This window comes from Mus caroli, chromosome 7, assembly GCF_900094665.2.
Source record: "Mus caroli chromosome 7, CAROLI_EIJ_v1.1, whole genome shotgun sequence".
Lineage (NCBI taxonomy): Eukaryota > Metazoa > Chordata > Mammalia > Rodentia > Muridae > Mus > Mus caroli.
This window is the reverse complement of record NC_034576.1, coordinates 142,064,748-142,082,683: the sequence shown is the minus strand read 5'-3', so window position 1 is coordinate 142,082,683 and position 17,936 is coordinate 142,064,748. Positions and strand designations below refer to the sequence as shown.

At 51.5% G+C, this 17,936-nt stretch overlaps 2 protein-coding genes across 4 annotated transcripts in view; both read left to right on the top strand.

The window, feature by feature from the left end:
* The window catches only part of Tubgcp2 (tubulin gamma complex associated protein 2), a 24,260-nt gene extending 20,888 nt beyond the window's left edge, over positions 1–3,372 (top strand). For all 3 annotated transcript variants that reach the window (XM_021167333.2, XM_021167332.1, XM_021167334.2), the window contains exons 14-18: positions 29–149; positions 450–593; positions 1,260–1,388; positions 2,365–2,528; positions 3,149–3,372. In XM_021167333.2, the coding sequence (XP_021022992.1) occupies positions 29–149; positions 450–593; positions 1,260–1,388; positions 2,365–2,528; positions 3,149–3,284 (694 nt within the window). In that variant the 3' untranslated portion in view covers positions 3,285–3,372. The remainder of the gene's footprint in view (positions 1–28; positions 150–449; positions 594–1,259; positions 1,389–2,364; positions 2,529–3,148) is intronic.
* Positions 3,373–6,562: 3,190 nt separating this feature from the next.
* Positions 6,563–17,936, top strand: part of Adam8 (ADAM metallopeptidase domain 8) — a 13,477-nt gene continuing 2,103 nt past the window's right edge. Inside the window, exons 1-22 of the mRNA XM_021167191.1 lie at positions 6,563–6,693; positions 7,683–7,783; positions 8,908–8,984; positions 9,127–9,205; positions 9,283–9,359; positions 9,655–9,838; positions 10,058–10,120; positions 10,203–10,271; positions 10,453–10,619; positions 10,787–10,868; positions 11,121–11,269; positions 11,352–11,529; positions 11,821–11,910; positions 12,007–12,196; positions 12,297–12,372; positions 12,637–12,802; positions 13,200–13,277; positions 13,660–13,753; positions 14,248–14,362; positions 15,099–15,258; positions 15,722–15,787; positions 16,249–16,299. Of these exons, the coding sequence (XP_021022850.1) occupies positions 6,654–6,693; positions 7,683–7,783; positions 8,908–8,984; positions 9,127–9,205; positions 9,283–9,359; positions 9,655–9,838; positions 10,058–10,120; positions 10,203–10,271; positions 10,453–10,619; positions 10,787–10,868; positions 11,121–11,269; positions 11,352–11,529; positions 11,821–11,910; positions 12,007–12,196; positions 12,297–12,372; positions 12,637–12,802; positions 13,200–13,277; positions 13,660–13,753; positions 14,248–14,362; positions 15,099–15,258; positions 15,722–15,787; positions 16,249–16,299 (2,352 nt within the window). The 5' untranslated portion in view covers positions 6,563–6,653. The remainder of the gene's footprint in view (positions 6,694–7,682; positions 7,784–8,907; positions 8,985–9,126; positions 9,206–9,282; positions 9,360–9,654; positions 9,839–10,057; positions 10,121–10,202; positions 10,272–10,452; positions 10,620–10,786; positions 10,869–11,120; positions 11,270–11,351; positions 11,530–11,820; positions 11,911–12,006; positions 12,197–12,296; positions 12,373–12,636; positions 12,803–13,199; positions 13,278–13,659; positions 13,754–14,247; positions 14,363–15,098; positions 15,259–15,721; positions 15,788–16,248; positions 16,300–17,936) is intronic.

Genomic DNA, 17,936 nt, shown 5'->3' with positions numbered 1-17,936 from the left:
TGCACTCAGTACCTGTTTCTGTACTCAGGTTTGCTGGTGCTTTCACTCTGCGGCAGCGAATGCTCAACTTTGTCCAGAATATTCAGTACTACATGATGTTTGAAGTGATGGAACCGACCTGGCACATCCTTGAGAAAAACCTGAAATCTGTGAGTTTCTGCTCTGTAAATTATAGCATCTGAGAGGCTCTGTCCCAGTCAGAGTGCATTTCATAACAGCATCATGTGCTAGCGGGGTGTCATGGCAGCCACAAAAATGTCCACCGCCTCCCATCTGCCTGCTTGCTGCCCATGTTCATGAGAGAGATGAGAGGCAGAGAAAGACAAGTAGTCTTTAAGAGATCACGGGCCCATTGAGACAATGGCAACCAACAGGCAAGAGGGTACCAAGCCAGAGCTGAAAACCACATGCCCAGGATCTTTGGTGAAGTCCCCGGCCTTTGTTTGCAGGCCTCCAACATTGACGATGTCCTTGGCCACCACACAAGCTTCCTTGACAACTGCCTGAAGGACTGCATGCTGACCAACCCTGAGCTGCTGAAGGTTTTCTCCAAGCTCATGTCCGTGTGCGTCATGTTTACCAACTGTATGCAGGTGAGGACAAGGAGGCCGCGTGAGCGTGGGTATGTCTAGCTGTTGCCATGTGCTGCTCTGTCCCTCAACCTCTGCCTTGCAGAGCTCCTGGACTTTGTGGCCAGGCCATCCCATTCTGGCTGGGAAGCTTTCAAGGGCCGCCTTATTTCTCATAGCATCCCTGTGCTGCTCTCTGTCTTAGGCCTCTTCCAAATGCCTTTGCATTCATTTGTCAAAACTGAGTATTAAACACGATTGAACTTATCTCGAGCAGTTGTGCAAATAATGCAGAAAATGTCAGTGATAGAAGGGTAGCCTGGGTCTCTGGGCTGGAGGATGCTGGGAGCCAGGGAGTCTTTAGGCAGTACTTCAGAGCAGTCAGGAGGTAGAAGATGTAGGTGGTTCTAGGTTATGGAGGGAACAGGGCTGTGAGGCTCATCCCTTAGATGTTTAGGGGCCATGTTAATTCCCACATAGGAAACACAAGACAACTAACTCTGTCCTTAGGAAACTCAGTTGGTAGTCACTGAAAAATGCAGACCTGGGAATGCTGAGAACTAACATCCTGTCTAGAGCTCTGTTCCTGTGTCTCTGGGCTGGGTACTGTGCAGCTGTCGGTACTTGCTGTCTTTTGTGGCACACTGTATGTGGAGCTAACCATAACCTTTGCTCATGACTCACCTTTAGAAATTTACACAGAGTATGAAACTGGACAGCGAGCTAGGCCGCCTGACACTGGATCAGGGTGGTGTGCAGGGGCCACCCACAGAGACGGAACGGATTGAGGATCGCCCCCGGAAGGAGCCTACCAGGAAGGTATGTGGCCGTGGGGCTTATCCAGAAAGACCTTCTTCCTTCTAAGCTATGACAGTATTAGCATTGCAAACTTAAGAAAATAAAACCTTAAACAAGACAGACATTATAAAGCCGGGGTGGTGGCTTATACCCAGAATCCCAGCACTTGGAAAGTGGAGGCAAGAGATCAGCTGTTCAGAACCAGGTTCAGCTACATAACAAGTCTGACTAACCTTCAGTTGCCTTTCTCTGGCTTTTACCTCTACGAAGGGGAAAACTCAGGTCCAGACATAGGGCCTCCAGAGTGTAGCGAAGTCATCTGTACAACTCCTGTGAGGGGTAGGCTGGGCTGCCCTGGAGCCCAGAGCTTTGCCTGGCTGAAGTGCTTTTCCCTGATTAGTCAGTTGATCCAGATGACCATCCATGAAGCCTTTAGGATTCATAGTCAGGAGCTAGCAAATGGGAGATAGTGTAAAAGCATGAGGGCGCCAAGCAAGAGCAGTGGGAGAGAGGCCTGTCCTTGCTTGTTAGAGGCTGGGCGGAATACAGCAGTAGCCCTGAAATCAGACCACAGCCTGGAGAAGTCCTAGGGTGCTGGGCCTACTGCCTCAAGTGTTTCTCCATTTGCTGTGCCCTGTTCCCATCTTTTATAACATGGGGAGAAGGCAAAACTAATTACTTCCATTAAAACACTAGGGAGGCTAGGTATGATCCCTTGTACCAGCAGTCCCAGCACTTGGAAGGATCAGACATTCAAAGTAAGTTCAAGGCCAGCCTGGACGACATAAGACTCTGTCTCCAAAACAGAGAGCAAGACGTGGTGGCACAAGCCTGTGATCCCAGCACTCAGGAGGCTGTGGGAGGAGAATCACAAGGCAGCCTGAAGTATGGTAGCAACAGTCTGTCTCAAAATTAAAAATCTAAAATACCAAGAAGGGAAGAGCATGCGTGCAGCTCCCCAGTAACCAATCCTGAGCTCCCTGGGCTCTGTTTTCAGCATCTGTCTGAGCATGTGGATGCTCCTCAGCTGGCCTCTGGTTTCGAGGCCACCATCAACAACTTTGACAAAAACTTCTCTGCCCATCTTCTTGATTTGCTGGCCCGACTAAGTGTCTACAGCACCAGTGACTGCGAGCATGGCATGGCCAGTGTCATCTCCCGGTAAGTAACACTTCCTGATTCTAAAGCCCAGCCCTGCATCTGCTTTCACCACTACCACTGCTCTCCATGGCTCCAGCACCAGGCGCTCACATCTGGGCAAAGGCTGTGGAAGGGAGGGGCCAGCTGTGAACCCTCTGGTTGAGCGGCTGTTTGCTTACCACTGGGATAGGAAGCAGCTCTGGCTTCATCCAGGAATTAGACCGTTCCTGAATTGTTCTTTGAAAAGTACTAGTTTGTCTAGTTTGTACATTGGGACATCTGGTGTCCTGTGCCACTCTGTGATGCTCTCACTTCTGAGGTCCCTAGCACAGAAAATCACAGCCAGGCTTCCCAAGCCTGGGCACCCTCAGACTCCCATTGCCAGGAGATGCTGGGTAATGAGAACCCTGACCAATGGCACACAATAAGGCCCACAGGGATTGAGACCTGCTAGTGTACCCATGCACTGGCAGGTGGAGCATGCCCCTCCCTCTGCCTGGAAGAGGCCCTGGGTTGAACCTGTCACATGATTGGGAGAAGTGGGGTTGGCACATGGATAACCATGGCAGATCCTGTGTATTTTCTCAGCTTGGGCTAGCTTCTGCCTGGAGTTTTTCTAACACCCTTTCCCTCCTCTAAAGACTAGATTTCAATGGTTTCTATGCGGAACGCCTGGAACGTCTGTCTGCAGAAAGGAGTCAGAAGGCTGCCCCGCAAGTGCCTGTCCCACGGGGACCCTCAGCACCAGCACCCAGGGTGGCCATTCCTGCGCAATGAGCTCGCTTGTTAAATACCATCATTTCTGGATTTCTACATCATTCATGGCTGTTGTGCATTATTACTGCTTAAATATGGTTTGAGTTTCTGTCTTGGCTCAGTGATTTCCTTTTTCAAGATGTTAGATTTCCTTTTAGAAGCTTTTCAGAGGGCTAGAGAGATGGCTTAGTCAGTAAAATGTTTTCTGTGCAAATATGAAGACCTAAATTCAGATCTTAGTTAGGGCTTCTATTGCTATGATGAAACAGCATAAACAAAAGCAAAATGGAGAAGATGGAGTTTGTTTCAACTTATACCTTGTAGTCAGTCTAGTACATCAACCAGGAAAATCAGAGCAGAAACCTAGAGACGGGAACTGATCCAGAGGCCATGGAGAGGTGCTGCTTACTGGCTCTCCCGTGGTTTACTCAGCCTGCTTTCCCATCATACCCCGGATCAGGACCAGCTGGGAAGCACCACCGCCCACAGCGAGCTGGGCCCTCCCATACCAAGCATCAATCAAGGAAATGCACCACAGGACAATCTCATGGGACATTTTCTCAGTTGGGGTTCCTCTTCTAAAATGACTCCGGCATGTATGAAAGTGACATAAGTCTAGCCAGCACACACTTATATTAGATGCTGGGTGTAGTGGGACACTTCTCTATTCCCAGTGTTGGGGGTACAGGTAGGTGGGTTCCTAGGGCTTGCTGGCCAGCCAGTCTAGATGAGTCATGAGCTCCATGTTCAGTGAGAGACCTATCTCAAAATAAACCAATAAATTACAAAAGGAGGTGGAGGTGGAGAGTCAGAGGAAATAGTCTGGTGTCAGTCTCTCAGCTCCACACGGACAAGCACGGGCACACACACACACACAGTATGTACTGTACTCAACAAAAAGACAACACAACAACGCAAGCTGCCTGAACCACAGGAAGGTCTCCCCAGACTTAACTGTTTGCCTTTAAAACCTAGTGAGAGTGTGCACGTATTTGTGGTGCATGTGGGGGTATGGGGGATCCTTTTTGCCTCAAAGACAAAGTATTTGTGCAAGGAGCAATATAATTGGAAAAAGCCATGTAGAGCCTGGGGTTGGGAACTATACCTATTTAGAGGCTGCCTTTGTGTCCACCACTAGGGGGCAGCATTGTTCCTAACTGAAAATACCCTCACTCAACCAATGTATTCCCTAGCGCTTCACCAAGAACCCTTAAGGTTTACCCTCTGAGGAGTATCCTTGAAGACAGGCTAGGCTTCAAGCCAAAAGCTGTTCTTGCCAGAACTGAGGTCTGGCTGCCCTTTGTTTGATAACTGGCCTTGCTTTTTGGAAATTACTTAGCAAAGTGGCTAACAAGTTCAGTTGTTGCTACCTCGTCACAGTGGCTTTCTGCTTCAGTCCTAGAGTGGGCAATATGTCTACCCTTGACATGATACACCCTTGCTCCAGGGTGGACTAGTCTAGCTAAACTATATAAATACACGTGCCCTTTACAGAATCCAGTTTTAAACGCCTGCCCTAGGAGGGTTTGGAGGAATGACAAGTAGAGGCAGCCCTTGGCCATTGGCTCTATGTAGATGTAAAGACTGGTGGGTGCCTGGTCAGGACTGGCTCGCTAAGTAGAGCCCCCAACCCCTTTCCTGGGGTGCTTGGTTCTTCAGCCACACAGTTTCTTCTGGTCTGCAGCATGTCCAGGCTTGCCTTAGTAAACATCTTATCTGCCAACCCAGTGTGGTTAGAATGAATGCTAGGCTGAGCAGAGGAGCTTGCCTGCCTGTCTCCAGGAGCCCAGAAAGCCATGTCCCTAGACGATGACCTGCAGCTCCCAGGTCTGTGTGGGGCGCAGCTCCAAACCCTCCAGAGCACCTGCTGGGTGAAGTTAGGAGTAAGTTGAGTCTGTCTTGCCTGATGGAGTGTGTACCCATCATTTCCAATGTATTTCTGCCAGTGTGAGACAAAATTGGCCCTACTTGGTCCTGATTTTTGATTATACACTGTTCCTCCATCTTCACTATGGGCAGTTGGACTTATAAGACAATGGTTGCTACTGGCAACAAGTTTTGATTTTGCCTTTGATTTGACTAAGAACACATTTCCTTGAACTTTCACTGTCACCTAACTTGCAGTGTAAGAGTATTTAAGATCCTGTGTATATGGAAATCAGCCTTACCCAAGAGCTCTGGCTGCTGCCTATTCCAGCCGAGCAGTGAGCACTGTGCTGATGCCTCAGGCGGCGGTTTGCTACTGAGATTCCTAAGCCATTGTTACATTTCTGACCTTATCCACAAGGGCAGAAGAGTGACAGTAGCATGTGTGCCCCAGCTTAAATTCTTAGGTACAGATTCTCGAGATATGATCTAAGACTCCAACCCAACCCTGTAGTTTCCCATTATGGTCGAGCTGTCAGGCTCTGTTGGTAGTTTGGGTGTCTCCCTTTCCTCTTAGGTTACTTACCCCTTGTGGGGTGGGACTGTAAAGTCTGTGAGGTCTGACCACATCTGTGCCCACAAGGATGTATAGCAAACAGTGCCACAAATAATAAACAGGCTTGACTACATTCTCAAGCGTCCTGGGTTCCCACAGTAACAGACCCACCTGGAGAAGCTGGAAGCCAGGCCATGGTAGGGGTGCTGAGAGCTCTGGCTCCGAGTCAGCTCTACCCTGGGGACATGAAAGACAGAATACAGGCCTGAACAAGGAGCCTGGTGCCTCCGGACCCCCTAACAGTGAGGTTAGGTAGGACCTCAAAGGATCGGTCAGGTTCCTCCCTGCATGTGCCTCTCCAGTGAGACCTCAGAAGCCTCGTGGAGCTGGGCAGGAGCTTTGGGAATGTCAGCTCCCACAAGTTGGTCCTGGGCCCACACTGCCTTTCTTGCCCCTGTCTGCATCTTTCAGGTGCCCAGGAAGTCAAAGGGTCCCCTTCTGAAATTTCAGGCTCATAAGTCACTTCCCCTCCAAAGTCATCTTCCTGCAGCTAGACTCCACCCAGTTAGCACTCCCGAAGCTCTGTCAGGGTTGGGAGGCAATCCCACAATCTCCCCACCAGGACTGGGGGCTTGGAGAACTGCAGAGTTGCTCAAATTGGTCTGTTTACCATCTCCATCTCCCACTAATTTTGTCCAAAATCATGGGAGATCAATAGGAGCTACCTAGAAGTTACTTGGGAGGGGCCTCTGTAACTCCAGACTGCCCTGGAGGCTGGTTGCTGCCAACTGGGTGTTGGTATAGAGGTGTGCACTTCTTGCCCCGCCTTGCTCCACCCCACCCCGCCCCGTGGTCCAGTGATTGGCCAGTTCCGATCAGTGGGAAGGGCACTCAGAAAGAAGTACCAGGCCAGTGATGAAGAGAGTACTTTGTGGAACCTCTAGGGTTAGTGGGCTCCAGATCCCATCATGCTTGGCCTCTGGCTGCTCGCTGTCTTATGGACACCAGGTGAGTGATAATTACTTGATTTCAAGGAGCCTATTCACTGCTTGCTGGCGGGCCTAGTGGCCACTTACCATGATCAGCTCACCTTGCCTCCCTGGAGTTGGTCTGGTCCCTGGGTATGGAGAAAGTAGGTAGGAACAGAAAAAGTCAGAATTGAGATTTTTTTTTTCAGAAGTGAAATATGAGAGAAATTGTTTCCTGGGATTTTTTTTTTTTTCATTGAGCTAGTTACAGGAACAGTAGTGACATCACTAGGCGTGGCACTTACAGGACAGCTTCCCTTGCTGCTGTAGGAGTCCCAGGCAGCAAGTTTCACCTTTGGGATCTTGGGGGATGCATAACTCTCTAGCTAGGCGGGGGACAGAAGCTAGAGGTGTGGTGGTCCCAGTTCTCTAGCAGCATGGGGTCCTGCCTCCCACTGGGAGGCTTGGTTTTCCTGTCCTGGGAGGACCCTGGCTCTTCTCTTACCTCTCAATCCTGGGGTTAAGTAGCGGTGCCCCTTGCCTATGCAAGAGATCAGTAGGTGGTCTCTAAAACTGGGCCTGCCTACAGATAGGTGGCCTCTAAACTAGTCCCTCATCAGTTGTTGAGCAGGAAGTTTTCCGGTGGGAGAGAAAAGCCTGAGGGAGGGTGTGTGTTCATCAATTAGCTATGATCATGTAGCTAAGGAGGAGATGGGGTCAACTCAGATAGATGTCTGGCAGGCAGACCATAGGACCGACATGTGTTCTGCCTGTGTAGGTTCAAACAGGCACTGGGGAAGGGTGGGGTGTGTGGATGAGGTTCTTCCGGGGGCACTGTGCACAGGTGTGCTGGGCTCAGACAGCTTGACTCTGGTGTGATGGACCTGGTGGTTTAGGCACAAAGCTCTTATCTGGGCCATGGGGTCAGATCCCATTGCTGGCACTGAGCCTTGTGGTGAATCCCCAGATCAAAGAGCTAACACTGGCTAGACACTGCTGGACCTCTGACCCCCCTTTCTCCTGAAGCAGTAGCCCCTGGACCTCCTTTGCCCCATGTGAAACAGTACGAAGTGGTTTGGCCTCGGCGCCTAGCTGCATCCCGCTCCCGCAGAGCCCTGCCCTCCCACTGGGTAAGTCTACCCATTAGCCTGGCCACACAACCTGTGTCTTCAAAAGGACCGGCAGTCTCTGGAGGCTGCCCTGCGCAGCTCCAGAACTTCAATCTGTCTGTGCTTCTGGGCATGACTATGGTCCTCCTGTGTTTACCACTTCCTCCTGCCTTCTACTGCCCCGCCCCCTGAAAACAGGGTCCTAGGGCCCCCAAGGTAGCACTAGAGCCCGCTCACTTCCTTACTCCTTTTGAGACCATTGGCCCAGCCTGGAGAGGCCTCTCACCCAGGAAAGGTACAACAGTTTGTACTGCCCTGGGCCACTCCCCAGTTTCAGTTGGCAGTGGTTTGTTAGATTAACCAGCAGCTGCTCACCCTAAAGCTATGTGTATGTATCAAGAACCTCTCAGCTTGGGATTTCCTGGAACTGGGAACTAAGAACAGCCTCTAGACCTCCAGGAAGATTCCTGGCCCTATCCTTGTTTGGATCTTCAGGAAACATCTCTGCCTGGGCTTTCCTCTTTCCTGGTGTATGCTGTCCCTAGGGCGAGCTGGTTGTACACATGGCGTACGAGTAAAAGGTCACAGAGTATGGAGCACACACCTGCTCTGAACCTCTGGCTGGACACCTTAGCCAGCTGAGGAATTGTGGTGCTGAGGAGTCTGTGTACCTTCCCTACTCCCATGTTGCCCAGATTTAGTGGCTGCCACTCCTATCCTGTTTTCTCTCATCACCTTCACCATCACCTTCACCATCACCATCACCTTCACCATCACCTTCACCATCACCTTCACCATCACCATCACCTTCACCATCACCATCACCATCACCTTCACCATCACCATCACCTTCACCATCACCATCACCATCACCATCACCATCACCATCACCATCACCATCACCATCACCATCACCATCACCATCATCCTTGGGCATAGATTGAGGAAATGGCTCCAGGGGCCATCAAACTCTGGTTTTTTTTCTGCTTCACCTGGGAGAGTTGTTTTCCCTGTCCCTCCCAAACAGCTCAGCCTGGTCCCAGCCATCTACTTCCCTCCCTGAAACTAAAGAATCCTCAGGGTCTCTCTGCTTGGGCCTTTCTGCTATGCAAATTCCTGGCCTTAAGCTGAGAATCCCCATCCAGGGCCAGTACCCAGAGAGTCTGAGCTATGCTCTTGGGACCAGTGGGCACGTTTTCACCCTGCACCTTCGAAAGAACAGGTAAGCCGATTCTGGCCCTTGGGTAGACCTCTGAGTCCAGTGGGAAGTGCAGGCTCCTGTGTGTCAGAATCCTGGCCCAGGCACCTTATGGTGGCTGCTCTGTGTGAGGCAGAATCAGGGAACGTCAATGGTTGTCTTCCAGGGACCTGCTGGGCTCAAGCTACACAGAGACCTACTCAGCTGCCAATGGCTCTGAGGTGACAGAGCAACTGCAGGAGCAGGTATGGTGCCTGGCCAGCCTTCCCTGGGCCAGCAGAATCAAGGTGGCAAGGCTCATGACCCTCTCTCGCTTCCTCAGGACCATTGCCTCTACCAGGGCCATGTGGAAGGGTACAAGGGCTCAGCTGCCAGTATTAGCACCTGTGCTGGCCTCAGGTATGTACTGTAGACCCAGGCAGGAAGCCTCATCTTAAAGAAGGGTAAACTGAGGCAGTGAAAAGGGGGCCTTGGCATGAGAATTCTTTCCTGCTGTGTTTGGAAGGGTTGGGGCTCTTCCTTAGGTTTCCATTGATAATTACAGGCCATGTCAAACCCATGTCCCTTCTCGCCTTCTGTATCTAAAAGCCTGGTAATTCCCCACAAGGGTGTGAGGTGGCTGTTCTGGGGTACCTGTCCTCCCAGGTAGGAACACGCTGACCATAACCTCTATTCACCTGGCTCTTCCCCTCAGGGGCTTTTTCCGAGTTGGGTCCACTGTCCATTTGATTGAGCCTCTGGATGCTGATGAAGAGGGGCAGCATGCGATGTACCAGGCAAAGCATCTGCAGCAGAAGGCTGGGACCTGTGGGGTCAAAGATACCAACCTGAATGACCTAGGACCTCGGGCATTAGAAATATACAGGGCTCAGCCCCGGGTGAGCAACATCATCCCCTGTTAGTCAGTCCAGTCCCAGACCCCATGCTTGGGCATGGGCATGGCTCTCTGCAGCTCTGAAGCAAGCCCTGTGCCCAGTGGGTGGGCCAGGGAAAGCCCACTACACTGGAGATGCCTAGACTTTGCCTCCCAACATAGAGTTGGGCTCTGGGGTAGGCTGGGGTCAAGGCCATAAAGGCTGATTGGCTTCTTTCCCTAGAACTGGCTGATACCCAGAGAAACCCGCTATGTAGAGTTGTATGTGGTTGCAGACAGCCATGAGGTATGGGGATGCAGGGGCTGAGTGGGCTGGATAAATTGGGGTGAGGTTGCCAAGTCCCAGACTAAAGGTCTTATATTTCCAGTTCCAGAAGTTGGGGAGCAGAGAGGCCGTGCGCCAGCGAGTGCTGGAGGTTGTAAACCACGTGGACAAGGTGGGTCGCCCCAGGGGTGCTGACAGTGAAGAGAGGGTGCAGCTATTTAGGGTAGGAGAAGCAGGATAGCCAGTCAGGAAGTGGGGCTAGTTCTGAGCTCTATACTGAGCACAGATGGATGTAATGCCCCTGCCCATCCGGGTTCCTGCACTGACTCCAAGGGGCTGCTCTCCCTGTGCAGCTTTATCAGGAACTCAGTTTCCGAGTTGTCCTGGTGGGCCTGGAGATCTGGAACAAGGACAAATTCTACATCAGCCGCTATGCCAACGTGACACTGGAGAACTTCTTGTCCTGGAGGGAACAGAACTTGCAAGGGCAGCACCCACATGACAACGTGCAACTTATCACGTGAGTGGGTGGGCATGCCCACACACCACAGTGAGACAGAACCAAGCCCTAGAGATATGGCCTCCGTACAGCCCGGCCTCCAGGGTAGGACACCCGAGCAGAGTTGTGCAGGAATGAAGAAAGGCCAGGAACCTTGTCAAGGGCATGACTGTCTTGTCTGTTTCCAGGGGGGTTGATTTCATTGGGAGCACTGTTGGACTGGCTAAGGTGTCTGCCCTGTGTTCCCGTCACTCCGGAGCTGTGAATCAGGTAAACTCTTACCCAAGCTTGCCAAACTCTTTGGTGGCAGTACAGTCAAACATAGATAGTGCCTGGATTGTGGGGTACAAGTGTCAGCCTAGGTCCCCGAGACACCATGAAGCAGTCACCTACTCTGGGCATGGATTCAAAACCTGGTTTTATGTTAGGGTGTTAGCAGGAAGCAGTGCCAATGGGCATGGGGTGGACAAGGACATGTGGGTAGATGGTAGCAAGACAGTAGTGATGACCATATCCTCATAGGACCACTCCAGGAACTCCATTGGTGTAGCCTCCACCATGGCCCATGAGCTGGGCCACAACCTGGGCATGAGCCATGATGAGGACATTCCAGGATGCTACTGTCCTGTATCACGGGAGGGTGGTGGCTGCATCATGACCGAAAGCATCGGGTAAGGTCCTGTGGGGCATGTTGGGTGGGAAGGGACAGAGTGGCATGTGGCTCTTCCTAACGTGGACATCCCTTACCCATAGCTCCAAGTTCCCCAGGATATTCAGCAGGTGTAGCAAGATTGACCTAGAGTCATTCGTGACAAAACCCCAGACAGGCTGCCTGACCAATGTCCCAGATGTCAACCGGTTCGTGGGTGGCCCTGTGTGTGGAAACCTGTTTGTGGAGCGTGGAGAGCAGTGTGACTGTGGTACATTTCAGGTCTGTCTCACCCCATCCCTGCCCCTTGCTGGTCAGCTTCAGCATTAGTGCAGGGGCCTCTATCTGAGGTCCTTTGGGTTCAGCTAGCCTCCCAGGCCTGGTATTGTGTGCCCTCACTTCGTATAGCCCTTGGGGGCATAAGTCACTACATTTCCCTTGAAGCCCCGAATAACCTATAAGGGAGTTGGAGGTAAATTAGCTTCATCCCCTTCCCCAGTGATCACCAAAAGCCTTTTCACGCTAGAGCCAGGTCTGGCTAGGGTGTAACTGCTCAAACCGTTTTCCTCCCAGGACTGTCAAAACCCCTGCTGCAATGCCACCACTTGCCAGCTGGTCAAGGGGGCAGAGTGTGCCAGTGGTGCCTGTTGTCATGAATGCAAGGTAAGTTGGATTTGCTTCAGTCAAACCTGGGGAATTGGGATTCCTGTGAAGGCATCAGGTGGACCTGCCCTACAGTAATCCTCTCTGTGGGACCAGGTGAAGCCAGCTGGAGAGGTGTGTCGTCTCAGTAAGGACACATGTGACCTGGAGGAGTTCTGTGATGGCCGGAAGCCAACATGTCCCGAAGATGCCTTCCAACAGAATGGCACTCCCTGCCCAGGGGGCTACTGCTTTGATGGGAGCTGTCCCACCCTGGAACAGCAGTGCCAGGATCTGTGGGGGCCAGGTGAGGCAGACATGAGCATAGGATGGAGGCTAGCTTGTGGAGTGTCTATGATCTAAACCGATCTTAAATCTAAGTTAGTCTACTTCTCCTGGCCCCACAGGTGCTCGGGTAGCAGCCGACTCCTGCTATACCTTTAGCATCCCTCCGGGCTGCAATGGGAGGTTGTACTCTGGCAGGTAAGCATCAAGGCCAAACTGTTGGGAGCTGGATGTGATATGCCTTCAATAGCAAGGCTGATCCACAGAGACTTCCCCACTGAGGAGGCCTGCTCTGTGAGGCACGTGGCTCTCCTGGAGTCTGCTCTGTTTCGAGTCATCAACCCCGGCCCAGCATCCTTGAAAAAGGAAAGGTCCTGGGGCCTGTCTCCTGCACCACCCAGGGCCCTGAGCCACTCAGAGTCCCCAGGACACCCATGGCCACAGCCTGCCCTCTGTCTGCAGGATCAACCGGTGTGGAGCGCTGTACTGTGAGGGAGGCCAGAAGCCCCTTGAACGCTCCTTCTGCACTTTCTCCTCCAACCATGGAGTCTGCCATGCTCTCGGCACAGGCAGAAACATTGACACATTTGAGCTGGTATTGCAGGGCACCAAGTGCGAGGAGGGAAAGGTGAGTGAGCCGAGGAGCACTCGGAAACTCTCCGGGGCTGAGATGAAGATCAAATGGGCCCATATGAGTCTCTGGCAGTGTTTACACAGTGTTGGCTGGAGGGGGAGGGGGGCATGTGCGTGGAGCTTTTATTATGCCCTATTCCAAACTGAGACGGTAACCTGGCAAATAGAGACACCTGTCTAGAGACCACCATACCCAAAGGGTCCCCAGGATCAGCCAGTCTAGTGCCACCTCCTGGCTGAGGGCCCCTCCACACAGGCACACACACAAGTATGAAGGCAGTTATCCTAAAGTGTGACCACACTAGCTGTCCTCAACTTACCTTTAGATTTGAGGGTGGTGGGATAAGGACTGGGCCTAGGCCAGCTACCCGAGAGCCCCTTCCACCTTCCAGGTTTGCATGGATGGAAGCTGCCAGGACCTCCGTGTCTACAGATCTGAAAACTGCTCTGCTAAATGCAACAACCGTGGGGTATGTGTAGCCTCGGGCCTCAGGTCACAGTACACCTACCGAATGGTGTCTTTGAGCTAGGTAGCTGCCACCACTTGCCTGTTAATAGAACTTGTGGCAGAGACAGCTGTGGGTACAGCCATGTGGGTTCAGATTAGCCTATATCCTTCTAATGGGGGTGATCAACAAGGCCTCTTTGGGGCTGAGGTTGGATAGGTGCTTTCCGCTGAGCTTGTGGCCATTAGTCAGTGTGGTCACTAGGGAGAACTCCTTATAAACTCAAGATTGACATATGTGGATGGATGGATGGATGGATGGATGGATGGATGGGACCCTATGTGTGCTGCAACCTCCCCTGATGCCCTGTGGGGTACCTGTCCTTGAGGCCCCTCTTTCCCTCCAGGTATGCAACCACAAGAGGGAGTGCCACTGTCACAAGGGCTGGGCACCACCCAACTGTGTACAGCGGCTGGCAGATGTATCAGATGAACAAGCAGGTAAGGTCCTGAGGCCACAGGAGCTGGTATTTGTGGGGTACCAGCCTTAAGGGTGGTTAGGATGGATCACATTGTCTCTACTTCCCAGAGGTGACACAGGGCAGTGCCCTACTCAAAACAAGGCTACATAGCCTTGACCCAGGCATCTAGGGCCACTTACAACCCCCACAGTGTCTTCCTTCCCAGTGGTCACCGAGTCTGCGGCTGTCCACAGCACCACAGCCTCGGGGAACTGGCTAGGCCTCGACAGTGGCACTGTGGGGCTGGGACTCACCACTACCACGTCTTCTAATCCATTGCTGGAGAGGCAGAAGAGCTGGTGTAATGTACTGGGCCCACTGCTGGAGTCCTCAGGCACTTGACCATATGTGGGGTGTGGGACCCAGAGCATGGTCAAGGGGGACTAAGAAGGCTGCATCTCCCAAGGGCCCTCCCCAGCTCTTGATTCAACTGGTTCCCAGTCCTGGATGATCATGTGGCCTTGTGTCCCACAGCGTCTGCGAGCCTCCCAGTCAGTGTGGTTGTGGTCTTGGTGATCCTGGTGGCTGCGGTGGTCATCGTGGCAGGCATTGTCATCTACCGAAAGGCCCCGAGACAAATCCAGAGGAGGTGAGGACATGCTGGTTGCAACATACTTACATGTGAGACACATACACTTCCTGTACGCGGAACTTGAGAAATGGCTTTGCTGCTACTTAAGAAAGAAAAAGAATTGCTTCTGTCAGCAAGCCCAGGCAGAGGCACTTAAGGGAACCTGGGGCTCTCCTCTGGGTGTTGAGCAGGCCTGGGTGGGAAGCTCAGGAGACTCCCAGGATTGCAACCACTACCACTGCTGCTGCTAATGTTGTTTCTGCTCTTGATCTCTTGCGCGAGATCTTTCTCTCTCCTCCTCCTCTTCTTCTCCTCCTTTTCCTCCTCCTCCCTTTCCTTCCCTCCTCCTCCTCCTTTCCTCCCTCCTCCTCTTCCTCTTCCTTCTCCTTCTTCAACGATGTAATGGGACAGTGAGAGCAACCGGCAGGTGTGTGATAAATCCAAAGTTGAGATAACCTCCCTACCCCTAGCCATGGCCACATATGACTTCCACTGTGTCCTGCACCAAGATCTTGACCCCAAGCTAGCGGCTGAAAGACAGCTTTTCCAGGGTCCCCAAGCACCTTCCTAGCACAGCTCTCAGGGGATTTGTTTCTTAACCTCCTGTACTTACAAATGTGTCTGAGTCTACAGCTAGCACTCTATGTGGGGTGTGCCAGGGCGGAGATGCCAGTCTGACTTGGGAGGCATGCCCAGCGCCCTGGATCCTCTGGCTGGAAGTGACCTCACCATTCATATCTCCTTTTCTGCCTAGGAGTGTGGCACCCAAGCCTATCTCGGGGCTCTCCAACCCCCTATTCTACACAAGGGACAGCAGCCTGCCAGCTAAGAGCCGGCCTCCAGACCCTTCTGAGACAGTTTCTACCAACCAGCCCCCAAGACCCATAGTGAAACCAAAGAGGCCTCCCCCTGCAGTAAGTGCTATCCTCTGACAGGTTCGTGGGGCTGAAGTGAGGGAGACTCAGGCTTTGTAGCCCTCTACCCCAGAGTGTGACCCATTAGGGAAAGTGAAGGCTTCTTGTGCAAGTTAACTCATGAGCCATGCAGTAGCCCGGAGCCTGAAGAACTGTTACAATCACCCTGAGGGAGGATGAAGGACTGAGTCAAGACTTGTCTTTTAAGGATCTCTATTTGGAGTTTGGGTTTGAACGTGTAGGTTTGCAGGCTCCCAGACCCGAACTGTGAGAAGAGAATAAATACCCTTGCTGCTTCTTAACTGAGGAATGGGCTGCTAGCCTAGAGAGAACAGGAAAGGAGGAGGGGATACCATTTGGGAAATGTAAGAGCATTGGATCCAAAAGCAAGGGACCTGGTGGGCATGGGTTGAGGCCTTAGCCCTGGTTCTCGGGCCCAGGCTCATATCTCTATCCCCTCAAGCCTCCAGGTGCTGTGTCCAGTCCACCGCTCGCAGTTCCTGTTTATGCCGCAAAGGTACCAAATCAGGTAAGCCTTGGGAAAAAGCCACATGTATTCTGGAGACATGAAAACCTCTTGGGGGACAAGGGGGCTGGAGAGATGGTTAAGGGCACTGACTGCTCTTCCGAAGGTCCTGAGTTCAAATCCCAGCAACCACATGGTGGCTCACAACCATCTGTAATGAAATCTGACTCCCTCTTCTGGAGTGTCTGAAGACAGCTATAGTGTACTTACATATAATAAATAAATATAAATAAATAAAAATAAGAAAACCTCTTGGGAAGTAATATCTGGTGGTTGATTCTGTGGGCCTGGAGCCCCAAGGAAACAGCTACTGTACAGGGCAAGTTGTTAGCCCTGCCTAGTCAGGATATTAAATTGAACCTAAGGGTTGATTCAGGGAGCCTGGGAGGGAAAAGATACTACACTATTCCCCAGCTCTGAACTGGTCTAGTCTTTGCATCTTGATTCTTTTTTTTCCCCAATAGCTTAGACCTGATCCTCCCACCAAGCCCCTCCCAGAGCTGAAACCCAAGCAGGTAAGGAGACAGCCTTGACTTTGAGGAGACCTCCCCTTCCTGCAAGCCGGTGGCCCTTTATTCCGGAGACCAGCCTCCTACACGTTCCTTTGGGAAGAGACTATAGGGATTTATTTGGAAGGTCTCAAATGCCACTGACTAAAGCTTTGAAAGTAGTGGTTCATTCATTCATTCATTCATTCATTCTTTCCTCCCCACAGTGTTAGCGTCCCTTCCCAGCAGGGTTCTTTGGGGTTCTAGGTGAACTGGAACCCTTTTCTTAGCCCTAAAAGTGGGCTCCTACTTCGGAGAGCCCATGGGCACTACCATAGTCTTAGCCCTATGTGTTGACTCTTGAGTCATAGCTGTGATGATGGAGAACTTGTGTGTGTGTGTGTGTGTGTGTGTGTGTTTGCCTATCCCAGGGAACAAATGCAATTAGCAACAGGATGGAGCCCCTGAGCTCTGCCACAGGGCTTAGCTGCACAGGTCAGCTGTCTATCTCGTGCTGCTGACCACCCTCCTGGGCAGGCATCTGTGCTCCTCTGAGGCAGGACTAAGGAAGCTTCAGGTGAGCAAGTGACATCTGAGAAGGCCACAAAGTGGTGGATAATTTCCCAAGGGTCCTTTGAGTGGGACCTGAAGAGCGAATACATGTTCCTGGCTCTGCCTAGGCCTGGTTGAGAATCTTATCTGTTCTTCTGGGCACTTGTGGCTCACAAGTGGCTTTCAGTGCACATTCTTGTGTTGAAGGAGCTAGTTTGCTGTCTTCTGAGAGTCCCTCAGTTTGTCTACTTATCTTCTTATTGTAAGAGGATGTGGGTGACACACTCTTAGCAGGAATAGCATGGGAAGTAATTACAGTGGGAAGTGTCTGAATGACTATGATTTCCATGCCGAGAGCTATCTTTGTGTTGAATGAACTGATGCCTAGAGAGATGAATGACTACCTCCGAGATCATCTGGAGACTTAAAATCCTACATTTCTGAAATCTTTGACATGTAAACTCTAACATTTGCCACTGTGTGATGCTATAGTGTTTTTTTTCCTTGCTTTTTTGTTTTATTTATTGTTGTGTGCATGATATGCACACGTGAAGATCAGAGAACCACTCTGTGAGGTTGACCTTTACCTGGGTTCTGGGGTCAAACTCAAGTCATCAGGTTTGTGCAGCAAGCACCTTTACTAAATGGTCAATCTCAGTGGCCCTTGCTGCTGCTGCTGCTTATTATTATTATTATCTAGTATGGGGGTGGTGTGTGTGTGTGTGTGTGTGTGTGTGTTGTGGCGTGTGCATGCACATCACAGGATGCAAGAGGGGATCAGAGGGCAACCGTGTGGAAATGGTCTCCTTCCACTTTTACATGTTTCAGAGACTGAACCATTATCACCATGCTGACAAGCGCCTTAACCCTCTCAGCCATCTCACAAGCCCCTGGGTGTTTTTTGCTTGTTTGGTTTGTTTGTTTGTTTGTTTTTTGAGATAGGCTTTCACTCTGTAGCCTATTTTAAATGCTATGGAACTCACTGTGTGGCCCACACTGGCCCTTAAGCTCACGATAGTCCTGCTGAGTCAGCTCCTGAGTAATGGTTTTATGGGTATGAGCCATCACACCTGTGATTTTCTGTTTTTCCTTTTTTGGGGGGGAGGGTGGGG